This window comes from Cyclopterus lumpus, chromosome 8 (genome assembly GCF_009769545.1).
Source record: "Cyclopterus lumpus isolate fCycLum1 chromosome 8, fCycLum1.pri, whole genome shotgun sequence".
NCBI lineage: Eukaryota > Metazoa > Chordata > Actinopteri > Perciformes > Cyclopteridae > Cyclopterus > Cyclopterus lumpus.
Genome location: NC_046973.1, coordinates 13,120,492 through 13,133,812, shown reverse-complemented (window position 1 = coordinate 13,133,812; position 13,321 = coordinate 13,120,492). Strand labels below are relative to the sequence as shown.

Below are 13,321 nucleotides of genomic sequence, written 5' to 3'. Positions count from 1 at the left end.
GCTCTGTAGCCTGTGATCTCACTGGAGGAAAAAGGGGTGTGTGTGGATGTGTGTGTGCGCCGTAACTCTTATTTAACAGTCGAGTGTACATGTATGGGTTCAGGGCATCGTAAACATGAAGGCAGAAAGACAGTGGGGGAGGGGAGGTAGAGGGAAAGAAGATAACAAAAAAGAAGAAGAAAAAAGAATTGCAAGGAAGCCTGGGCGGAGAGCAACACACTAAAAAGGAAGATCCATAAAGGTTGGACGGAGCTAAAGGCATGTAGAAGGTGTGTGGGGGAGGGGCCCCGCACATGTAACATGTTCAGTCCAACATGGCTGCATGGCTGTGGCAAGGTCGACATGCCAGCCCATAAAGACGATTGAAATATGGAGGGTCTTCATCGTAAAACGCATGCGCACACACACACACACACACACACACACACACACACACACACACACACACACACCCTTATTTGTTGCTTTGAAAGAGACACCAGCAACATAAATCTGCTCTCCCATCATCAAGTGCATTTTGGCTTGCAGCAATTGGGGATTTGAACATAGAAATGTCTGTTACTGGAGGTGACTGCTTGCAGGTGATGAACTCAGTGGAGCCTTCAAAGTCAGTCTGTAGGTCACACACGGGAGGCGTGGCGGTGGGCCTTGTGCAGTACACGACCCGAGGCGGATTGAAAGGAGGAGGCTCATGTTTACAGCAAGGTGTCATGGGGAAAAAAATACAAGACGCCAGGCGAGCTCTCGGCTCCTGAACCACGTGCCGTCCTTGAGAGTGGATATGTGGCTTTCTGAAGGTCAACTCACTTCATGTTCTGTTCGGGGTCCCCAACAGGAAGTTGGACATCTCCAAAGGCAAATTGAATGACATATCATTTAGCTGACACCTTTATCCAAAGCGACTTACACTTTTATCCATAGCAACTTACACTAAGTGCATTCAACCATGAGTACAAACTCAGAACAATAACAATCAAGAAAGTAACATTTCTTCAAAAAAAGCCCAAACTACAAAAATACCATAAGTAAGTGCCATTCAAGTGCCACTGAAGTGCATGGCGTCTTGTATTTTTTTCCCCATGACACCTTGCTGTAAACATGAGCCTTCTCCATTATCACTATTTTAAATGTTTTTAGAACAAGGATGTTTTTTTGTTTTTTTTGTTTTACCTACAGGTAAAGAACACACGTTGCAGCTGACGAAACTGACCCACACTGTAACTATGGGAAGGTCAGGTCAGTTACGGACCCACATGGTCGTCAACACTCCTCAACACCATCCGATGATGCAGCATCATTACCAAACATCGTGTGAACGGCCATGTTTTTATTCATCCATCTAATTATGATCTGGTAGCACTTTTTCCACGTCGTTGCCCAACGTGCGCACACACACACACACACACACACACACACACACACACACACACATACACACACACACACACACGCACACACACACACTCCTGTTGCATCCATTCAAATCTCCTTGACCATGTTTCTCATTACGAACGAAGTTCCCAAACAATCAGCACACGGTGCTGCATAACCAAACCGCCAAAGCCAAGTGGTATAAAATGGAGGCGAAATGGAGCAAGAGCAAGACGCAGCGACGAGATAAAGACTGACAGACAGGAAGCCGAAGAAGAGAGATGGCTCACTGCGGAGGAACCAATGGAAGCAAACTCTTCACGATGGGTGAGATGAGCTCAGCTTGTCTATTCTTTTCTATTTCTTTTTTTTTCTTTTTTGATCTATCTATGAAGTTATTTGCATTCTTTTTTCTGTCTGGGATAAACAAATATATCAAATCAAATGAAAATGTTAATCTAATACACCAAGAAAAAAATAAGCATCAAATTTTAAGATGTTGTAGAATTCTAATAAACAAAAAGCAGGGCGTGCCCTGCACACCTCCGGATTTTCTCAGCCAAAAATATCTAATTAAAATCGATATGTTCTCCTGCTAATATCAGAGATTTTAAACATTGCATAGATAATAAATCAGACGGGCCTTTAGCTCATTGCGGATACAGTATGTGTGTATGATAAACAATAAGAAATTGCAGTATAAATTGTTTATTTTCACATTGTAAAATGTCCCTTTATCATTTACATATATCGATATAAGATTTTTTTTTATAACTAGATTTAAGTGACACATATTACAAATATATGTTGGTATTATGTATTTAAGGTACCACTTTCTTAATTCGGCTTTTTTATCCAACACAATTCAATCATTCATTAGTCACTCACTAAATTCTTAATAGAATGAAGAGGTGTAGAGAAGATAATATCATGCCCATCTGTTACTGCTGCCGGTTAGGATAAGCAAACCTATTCTCGGTCACGATCAGTGAATGTCTAGAATATGTTATCATATTAATAAAATGACCATGTAACCCTTTCAGCTCATTGGAGTGTTTCAGTTCTCATTGAGTGGGTTGTGGATCTGTAAAAAGCCCATTGAAAGAGTGAATGCAATATTTGGCTTTACAGTACAAATAGGGTTGACTTTGAGAACTCTGTGCCCCGCAGTGCTGTACATGGCGGCAGCGTGCGGTGCCATCCCCATCAGCGACCTGCTCGACCGAGCCTCTCAGCGCTCCGACAAACTGCACTCCCTCAGCACGACTCTCACCCAGGACCTGGTGAGTATCCGGGCTTCCCTCAACAAACACGTCAAACCGGCGCTTGGCTTTCTGATTGCCTTGGGGGCCCATTATACTTGTCGAGTTATGTCATATATCCCGCTCAACGAACATGAAATACGACATGAGATGGTATAATAATCATCCTCTGACCCCCTTCACCCCCCCACACAGGACTCTCATTTCCCTCCTATAGGCCGGGTGATCATGCCCCGCCCCTCAATGTGCCACACCTCCTCTCTGCAGACACCCAATGACAAGGAGCAAGCTCTTCAAGTATCAGTAAGTTACCTACATGCATGCAATGTGTCTGATTGCCATATCTCCTTGGGAGACGAACTCGTTGAGTCCTTGTGAAGTTTTAAATGAGCTCAGCTTTCACCCAAATAGCTGGAGCCATCACTGAAGGGGCTCTGAGAGGGGGATTGAAATAAGCACGTTTCTTCTAAATGAAAGCAATTTGCAGCCAAACAATTGGGTTGCCCAATTGAAAGATGGAAATGATAAACGTGTGCGTTATCTGACAACCAAGACACAGTTTCGATCAAACGGTAATTTGAGAGGGTCTTGTAAAAATCGATCTGATTCCAGAAGAACAGCATAAAAATGAATAAGCAATGCGAGAGTTTTAAGTTAGGTAACGTACTTCATTACATGGTCTTTGTGACGGAACAAACGTTGTCACCGGAACCACGATCTTTTACTGAACCTAATGAAACATTTCTGTTGCCTGAACCTGAGTGACGAGTTGGGAGTGAGAATAGGGTTGAATTAATTTTCGATCCCTTGTCTCCCCAGTTACCCGTCAGCGTGTTGTACCATCTTACTATCATCCGTTTGGCTTCTTTTCCAGGAGTCGGACCTGTTGTCGCTGGTTCGCTCCTTGCTCCAAGCCTGGGAGGACCCGCTGGTGGTTCTGTCTACATCCGCCAACACCCTGCCTCACCCGGCCCAAAGCATCATATCCAACAAGATCCAGGAGCTGCAGGAGCACTCCAAGAGCCTGGGAGACGGCCTGGTGGTCCTATCTGGCAAGGTGTGCAAGTGTGGGAAGACACACGTATTGTTTTGCTCTTGTATTCATTAGCCATGCACGTTTCGGGGTTCCTGGAAGTTCACGGTAATTATGGTCCCTGGAGAACTTTTCAAGGAACAAAAAGGTTCCTTCCGCCCATTGATGTATTGTGTGTCCGTAGCGCTCTCAAGAATTGGGGAGATTAATCGGCTGACATTTGCCCACTGGTCACTGATAATGGCATTCAGTGCTGCATTGTGTTTACTAATGCACGTTGGATGTAATGAATGAAATGCAGAGGAGGAAAATGGTGGTCATGGTCAACGGACTTGTATTTGCATTGCACCTTTCTCGTCTTCAGCCCACTCAAAGTGCTTTTTACACTACATTCCAAAATCGATGCTGGAGTACTTCCTTGTTTCCGAATGAAGCGGTACAAGAGTTGTGTTTGGCCAATCAGCAACGATCTTCCCTGCTAACCATAAAATCCTATACTTTCACATAGTACTACTGCTCCGTCCAGGGCCTTTTGGGGTTTCCGAGGCCCTGGGGAAAGTTTATTTAATGTACTTTCTCCCACTTTACTTTTGTGTTTGACGTATCATACATGGGTTTGATTAAAGTCTGTGTAACTCCAGAGGAGGTCGGTGGGTCAAACATGTGAATTTGGCCCAAGAGCACGGTGTGACTCACTCATTGCCTCCTTTCTGTCCCAGATGGCTCCTGGAGCTCAGACCATCTCCTCGCTGCCCTACTTCGGAGGCAACGACATCGGCCAGGACAGGATTTCCAAATTGATCAACTTCAACTTCCTGTTGTCCTGCTTCCGCCGTGACTCCCACAAGATTGACAGCTTCCTGAAAATATTACGCTGCCGGGCGGCAAAAATGCTCCCGGAGATGTGCTAGAGAGGGAGGCAGCCGGCTGGGTGTTCCTCAAAGCTTGTACTCCCTTCCAACCCGTAGCTTAGCGCATGCTGGGACTCTGCTATCTGAGTTAATATCCTAGTTACTAAGCAGTTGTAGTTCTGAGCTTCCCGAAGGTGACGACGAGGAGGAGTTACGTGGCACACGCAGGAAAGTCTTTTATTGGAAGTGACGCCTTTAGTCATCATGGTTCACCGATCCAATTGTCAATAAAATTATGCTTAAGATATCATGAAGCGACAGCTCTTATTGAGAAATATTTTCCCTTGTAAATTTGCAAAAAAGTTACTTCCTAATTCTTTATTCTTAAAAGTGGTTAATAACTAACCTGGGAAACCTGAAGCCTCACACTGTTTTTCTAATGAGGACGATGAGTCCCCAGATGATCCCAGCTGGTCTGGCATTAGGAGCTGACCATATCCTGCTCACTTACCGTGGTAAACCTGTGTGCCATCTCTCCTGTTACTCCTCCTGGTCGTGTCCTTCTTCTAAAGCTTTTTTTAACTTCTAAAAGTCATCCTTCACACTGACTGGGAGGCTTCCAGGGAGGAGAGCTTTCTCTCCCTAAACTTGGCCCCCGACTGCAGCATTTGCACTTTAGATTTCATTCCACTTTCTTCAAGGCCTTTTTTGGAAGCAACGCTAATTAATTGAAATATTTCTGTTCGTCAATAAAAAAAATCATCTCTTGCACAGTAAAATTCTTTGTCTGTCTCTTGTGAGCCCATCGACTCTGTGGAAATGCCCCATTTTCGTGTGATAAAGCACACAAGTAGATGGTTCAAAACTAATACATGACAGGTGTATTATATCTGAGTAGAGGAGGCAGAGCATGATAAACCAATTCCACCATAATCTGATATTTGCTTGGTTGATAAATTAATAGATAATGTCAAAGTGGGTGCCTTGAAGTCGGGCACCCACGTCAAAAACATGGCGACATTTACAGTATCTGCACATCATGTGCTCAGTAATAATATGTGGACAGTGATGATACATTTCAGCCCTCAACACGGCCAACTGTCGATTGAGATCAAGACATCTGAGCTGGCAACGATGGCGAATACTTAAAGAGTCATTGCACAACGCTCACATTTGTGTCTTCTGTTTGTGTTTATTCGCCTCAAACAGCCAATGTAGCAGCTGGAGGCTCCAAACGTTAGCAGACTAGCACACGCACTGATCGTGTCTCACCAGATGTCAGCCTGTCCAGAAACTATAGTTATTTTTGTTATTTCCCTCCAGTCCTGCTTCCTCTCGTCTCTGTAAGTTTATGAAGCAGATTCATAAAGCGTTCCACAATTCACAGGGATACGTCTTTCTGTCATATATCACACTCGGTGAATTTCCATTGACTTCCTCGACTGGCCGACAAGGGCCGACGGGCCACAGGGGCCCAACACATTTCTGTTGGGAGAACCGTGCTGCAGCTTCAGGAAAACAAACACATCTACGAAAATCTCAAACAACAAATACAACAACAACAGATACATGTTGCAAATAGAAAAAAAACTATAGACCTGTGATACGGAATGTTAAGTCTGTGATGATGTTTTAAGAGGGGAGCGGAAGAAAGTAATGGGTCATTTCAAATCCAATACTGTTATTAAAGCGAACCCATCACCATGTCTACAAATATATAGTTTTCTTTCTCATTCCCTTCATTGTCTCGTGACCCCTTGGATGGGAACATCTGAGAATCCCCCCCCCTAAAAGCCCGGACCAGCCCTGCATGCGAGTCTCGCTCCTCGCAGTAGGGAGCCGAGTCGCCGCCACGCCACCTGTCCACCACTGTCCGCCGCCTGTCCGCCGCCTGTCCGCCACCTGTCCGCCGCGTCCACCTCCCCGCCATGAAGAACACGCACGGCCGACCGGCGGAGCGACTCGACGACACGCCGAGCTTCGAGGTGACGCTCCAGCAACTCAACGACTTGTTGACGGACGACAGCGGCTTGTACAGCTGGCCGAGTCGACACTTCCACGAGATCTGCCCGCGGGTCTACGTGGGCAACGCGTGAGTCGTTGTTCCGTTGCTCCACGCGCGTTGTTAGCCCGACATGGCGAGAGACTGTCCCCAGAGACGCCTCTGCCTATTTATGAAAATATGTGCTGCAAAACGATGTGCCCGAAATGGTTATTAATATATTATACCACAATAGATGACAACAAATAATAACCTGCACTATCATTATTGAAATCATTCAAGGGACTATTTTATATATATATAGTCACTTGAATGATATATACAGAATATATATATATATATATATATATATATATATATATATATATATATATATGTGTATATGTGTATATATATATACACACACATATATACATCTATACACATATATACACACTATATATATATATACATACATACATACATACATACATACATACATACATACATACATACATACATACATACATACATACATATATATATTTATTTGGGTGTTTCGTTCAAATGTCAACAATCTTTCTCCGGAATTGTTAACTCCACCTTTTAAGTCGATCGCAGCTCTCCAACATGTGCCGATTATGAAAAGAGTCATAATGGACAAAGCAGAAACAATTGAGTCTGTGTTATTGTGACAACACAAATACTTCAACAGCCCTGGAAGGCCGAGAGCGAAGAGAGGATGATGCACCCACGCAGGATTCTCCCAGAGCTGGTGGTCTTCGGTGTTGATGTGTTGGTCTCCACCTGTTCAGTGTGGAAGCCCAACAGACTTATTTTTTTTCCCGGCCGCGTGACGTTGGATTCAGTGTGTGGAGACTCTATTTTTAGCTCTCTACATCTAAAAAGGCAGGAGGTGCCAAGTGGGAGAGCAATCCCAGAGGTTCACAGTGAGAAGCAGCATATCTCTCATTTGTATGGAAGAAAGAGGAAAAGCAGATGAAGAACAAATTCAAGATTTAATTCCAAGGCCAGGTACTCGATAAAATGAGGTTTATTCAAAAGTAATATACCAAATAGCCTCTTGGCTAACTCTGGCACATTTACAGAAATGTTTTTATTAATGTGCACTGTCCCTTATCAAATAAACCAAAGTAAAAAAAAACAATATATATATATATATATATATATATATATATATATATATATATATATATATATATATATTACATTGTAGTTGCTCTAGCAGAGCTACCTTAGAAGTGTGACTGTTAACAACACAAGGAAATTGACATGAAACATAAAGCTAAAGTTAAACAAAAGGGCATTTTGAAAATGAATGACAATATGTGAAATAATGTGTGAAATAAACTCTACGGTGTGTATTTGTTTTGCTCCCCAACGGGTTGCAGGTTTGTGGCAATGGACGTGATGCGTCTGAAGCGTCAGAGCGTCACTCACATCCTGAACGCCGCGGAGGGGAACTCCTTCATGCACGTCAACACCAACGCTGAGTTCTACGCCGGCACAGGCATCATCTACCACGGCATACCAGCCAGCGACACCGACCACTTCGACATCAGTGTGTACTTTGAAGAGGCCGCAGAATTCATCGAGAAGGCGCTGGTGTACAAAAATGGAAAAGGTTCGAAGATTGCGTAGCCGGGATAAACTGAATGTCAAATCCCAATTTGGAAAAACATAAAGGAATGCATGTTTTGGTTTGGAGACTCAAAGTCCTGATAGAGGCTGTAATTAAAGCTGTACATATTTTTAAACAAACAACTAATCACATGACTAACCCATAGATAATTATCGCTTGAGTCTTAGCTCTACAACACTTTCAGGCCTGTTGTAGCTTATTGTTTTACGGCCCTTAAAACTGCCCTTATTGATCTTGTTTCTATTTTCAGGGAAAAATCTCTCGTCATTCACTTCATTCGTGTCATTAGCGCCATCCACTATGGAAGAAATAACCACTATTTCTCCTTTATACTTGTGGAAATCCCGAACATCAAACGCCTTGGCGTTTGGGTTCATAACATCACCCGTAGGCTCACACAGCCCGGTGACTTTACCGACTACGTCTGGATAATGGGCAACATCTTCGGTGTGAACGCAGCATTAGCGTAGCACTGGGGAACATAGCGGAGTATTTAGCAGCTAAAGAGTCAGATACAGAAACAGAGTTGACCAAAAAGAGAGAGAATATGCCACTTACCTTTGTACAGTAGCAATAAACACAATGCCAAATTAATGTAAATCTATTCTGCTGTGGTGTGTAAATAGGCACGTATCTACTTATGCGTTAGCCACGTTATAAGGTGATACATAGTTATTACCAAAGCTGCAAAGCCACACTACCTGCCTAGCATAAACAGAAGCACACAGAATATTAGAATGATGAACTTTCTTTTCTCAATGAATGCTAATGTTCCTTGTGTCTGCTGTAAGTGTGGGCACTGGTTTGCTAACACGTTAGCCATACCAACTCAGTGATAATGGCAATGTTGTGTTTATAGAATAAAAATCAAGCCCTAATAATATTACATTTCAGAGACGATGTTGTGACCTCGGTCTTCTCGTCCTCTCCAGGTAAAGTGTACGTCCATTGCAGGGAAGGCTACAGCCGCGCGCCCACCTTGGTCATAGCCTACCTGATGCTTCGCCAGAACATGGACGTCCACCCCGCTCTGGCTACGGTGCGGCACAAACGAGAGATCGGACCCAACGACGGCTTCCTTCGGCAGCTCTGTGGGCTGAACCAGAGGCTGGCCGCTGAGGGAAAGCTCTGGAACAAATGAAGCCGATGAGACTGTCCGTAACACACAAACCTCCGAAACGAACATACAGTATTTTAACACCTTGGTGATGCCGTGTGCTGATCGTACGATGTAATCTGTGAATATACTCAGTGTGTTTACTTTCTGAATATTAGATCAGGCGTGTCCTGTATTGTTTGGTGTGTTTTCCTGCTGCACGCTCTTCCAGAAATCAACATCAAAGTAGTATGCACTGTAAAACTTTTCTCATCCAGCCTTCTTGATCTGACTCGTTTCCTTTCCTCTGTGCCCTTTGTCTTGGCCTCACTCCTGTGATCACTGCCAAATCTCTCAGTCCCAGCTGCTCCCAGATTTAAAGTGGACACTGTGATGTGTTATTTTGAAATATATTTCAGTGTATCAGAGCATGATATTACGTTACCTTTTGTTTAATATGCCTGGTATGTTTTAAAAAACAATGTGTGTGTCAGTCTGCCTCAGAAGTTTGTCTCAGTGTCTTGTTGGTGCTTTATAGGAATTCTTGATACTATTTCATAATGCAAGATAAATACATTTAAATAGTAAGATAAAGATGGTTGGATGGAGGACGTGAAATTCTGGTGATCCAAGTCGGATCTAAACTGTTTTCTGTGTTTATGACTTAATAACAGTCGAACAGGTGGTTTCTAAGTTTCCTTACATTCTTTTTCATCGTTCCCCGAAAAACCAAGACGTATTTCCCGGAAAAAAAACTATTCCTTCATTTGACGTCCTCTTGACGACGTAAAGATTGACGCCAAAAGGTCCGTTGAGTGGAACCAAGCCGCGAACGCCTACGATTGTAACTTCAATACTGCCAGAATGTTTGTCAGAAACCTACACATTACTGTTTTATCGAACAGCAGCATGCTTTGCAATACAAGTGTGAGCCAACGTCTATACATATTTCTATTTATGTACCCAGTCACAGTGTGCATTGTGTGTTAGTCACTGTGTGCATCACTGAGTAGGATGTGATGTAATTGATCACGTCGGTTAGGTGTCCATTGAGTCTCGCGGATTACGACATGGCTATGACACCGTGATTGTTGTCGCTCTCTTTTCATACACTCTAATAAACTGAAAATGACAAACAGCGGTTTCTTTTCACAGACTATCATTGATTTATGTGGTGACATTCGCCATACACGTGGGATAGTTGACTGATTGATATTAACAATCGTTTACTTCTGGAACTCTGAAGATGTAACGCTCAATACTGCAGTAGATGATAGATTCCTGGTCAGTCGGCACTTTGTCCTGTAGAGGGAGCTGTAGGACTACTGCAGTCATCACCAGCTTCACAATACTGTAAAAACACCACTAGCACGCATGTGTTATGCATTGCATAGTGTTTTGAGTGTTTTTGTTGGAGGACACGTTCATGGAGATGAGTTTATACAGGGGGTAACCTGTGAGTACAATGTCTTTAAATACAATGCCTGAGTTACAAACTGGGGCGGGGAGTTTGAAAAATGAGACCATTTGTAGGTTTGTGTTTAAATATTATTTAAAGAGTGTTTATCACCACCATCATTAGAGTTGTTCTGATACCGATATCAATATCAGAAAAGCCTAGATGCAACCTAAAATGCTGGATCAGGTCCTCTACCACGTTATTATATTATTTATAAGCCCATTTACGCTACACAGAAACAGGAACACGTGCCACTTGCTACCGGGTCCCTACATCCTGCTGGCAGATAGCATCACGTCAGCCAGAGCTGTCAAAAATGTCAGCAATTTGACGATATTTGACACTGGAAGATCTGTCAAACTAACATAATGAAAGAACGTTTCATGGCATTCATCCTCTGTATGTATTAATGTTTTACAAACAGGACCAACCTGAGCTCGGCCTGACAACAAAGATCTGTTCAGGGTTAGCAGTATACAGCTGTTAGAAACTAATATTACAAAATTGGGCCTATACATACATACATATGGTTAAATATGGTATATAATGGTATCGGGACATCTCTACACCACATCCTAAAGATATTACCTGTACAAATACTTGATTTGAGGATTGCCATCTAAAACAAGATTCTCTCTCTTTCATCTCTGTCCTGATCTGACGCGGAGTTGATGCAAGGTTATGTTCTGCTAGAGGAGCTGGGTAACTCTTACATAACACCCGACTGCATGTATGAATCCATGGGGGTGGGGCAGCCATGTGTTTGCAAAGTGTGTGTGTGTGTGTGTGTGTGTGTGTGTGTGTGTGTGTTTCGAGGGAGTCAGGTGGATGTGTGTAATGAAGTATGACTGCACCATTGTCGGTCCTCTGTATTTAAAACAATTAATATCCAACTAATGAAATGTTTTTGTACCAAATGAACCAGGTTGATGGTTCGGAAAATGTTCATGAAATCTTTTTCCCATGTGATGCGCTCGTGAAGTCATAACAAACCTGGGAAGCCAACACGGCGACTACAACCGATGTTTAGCCGTAAAATACTGAAAAGGCCAACGGAGATGTTGTCATCTTTATGCTAAGCTAACTTAGCTTCATACATACCATGCACGCTTATGAGAGGTATCAACCTTCTCAGCTAACTGTTGGCACGAAAGAGAATAAATAGATTTTCCAGAATGTTAAACTATTCCTAGAAGGAGGAAACTGAAGGTTAAAACAACAACATCAACTTCATTAATATTTTGCATTTCAGTAGATTGACAAAACGGGTTTTGGATCCGACTTCAGAGAAATAGACTTTTGATCTCGGATGATGACGATAAGACACGTTACGTAATTAAACCACGTGCACTTCAATCAGCAGCATGTGAATCAGATGCAAGCGCATGCTTTTTCTTTGCGAAACGCTGAAAATGATATCATCAAAACACACCATTTTATTTTTAGAGGCTCACTGGGAGCACTTTTCCCTTTTTGTTGAGGGGAGAGATCTGTAATGGACGTCCCGGTCTGTCGATCTGTGTCAGCGTAAAACTCTCTCCCTCTACCTCGACTTCGGATTGGTGGAGGGGAAAGCTGCTCGTTGTTACATCATCAGCTCCACAACAGCACCAAGACTAATTTGGCTTTGACTGGCTTCCACGAATCTCAGTCAATAATTTAGTAGCCCGTTTCCAAATTTAGCAAAAGTGCCCCGTGCATAACCCATTTAGATATGCGCATGTTGGGAGAACGACATTTAATAAAGTTTTTTTTTCTTCATTCCATAGAGGAAACACATCATTAGACTACTTTTAATTTGGAATCATTAGAGATTAATTGAAAACATTGACATAATGTATTTAATGCCTTTTATCACATCATGTTGATACATTGCATCCTAGATGGTATAACAGCTTGATTTGCTCTCAACATCTAACTGGGAGGTTTTACTGTGCAACACTAACTACAGCCTGAAGGAGTACTTGTGTTAGATAACAATAATCTGAAATGCTAAGGGAGCAAATCCCAGCAGGCGGGTTCCAACATCTTGTGGAAAGCCTTCCTTGAGATCTGGAGGCTTTTATAGCAGCACTTTAGGAAGTTAAATGTGTGTAGACTACTGTGTGTAGGAAGTGGACGTAGTCAAGCCTTCATTTTGGGTTTTGGCTCGAGTTCATCATCTTGGTTTCTTTACAACTAGAAGTGACACCAGAGGGTGGAGCTAAATTGGAATAAGACATTCTTTGGCAACATAAACGATACAGTTCACTTTCATGACCTGAAATCACACTTAAAAAGGGTTAAAGTTGTTAAAGACAAAGAGCGGACAACGCCGTGGCAGCAACCTGTCAATCACTAGGTAGCCCCGCACTAGAGCATACTCTGCTTTATGGTCTATTTGACTCTAAATGGACTAAATTTACTAAATGAACATCATGTTGTATTGAAGAATACTTGAGGGAACTGAGGGAATAAATCAAGAAAGAAACGTACACTTTTATACAATCAGACTACTATTTGCAACCGGAGTCGTCGCCCTCTGATGGCCAGTAGAGAGGATGCAGGTTACCCGTAACAAAATAGGAATGCTAAAGATCCATCCACACAATTTAACGCCATCGAT

The 13,321-nt window shown here is 42.7% G+C and overlaps 2 protein-coding genes across 2 annotated transcripts; both read left to right on the top strand.

Moving 5' to 3' along the window:
- Positions 1–1,652: 1,652 nt before the first annotated feature.
- Positions 1,653–4,577, top strand: prl (prolactin). Its single transcript, XM_034539393.1, has 5 exons — positions 1,653–1,698; positions 2,542–2,654; positions 2,829–2,936; positions 3,508–3,690; positions 4,386–4,577. Exons 1-5 carry the CDS (start codon positions 1,653–1,655, stop codon positions 4,575–4,577), a joined length of 642 nt encoding a protein of 213 aa, XP_034395284.1.
- A 1,868-nt stretch (positions 4,578–6,445) lies between these two features.
- Positions 6,446–9,302, top strand: LOC117734780 (dual specificity protein phosphatase 3-like). Its single transcript, XM_034539046.1, has 3 exons — positions 6,446–6,609; positions 7,911–8,143; positions 9,094–9,302. The coding sequence occupies exons 1-3, from the start codon at positions 6,446–6,448 to the stop codon at positions 9,300–9,302; spliced, it is 606 nt and encodes a 201-aa protein (XP_034394937.1).
- The last annotated feature ends 4,019 nt before the right edge of the window (positions 9,303–13,321 follow it).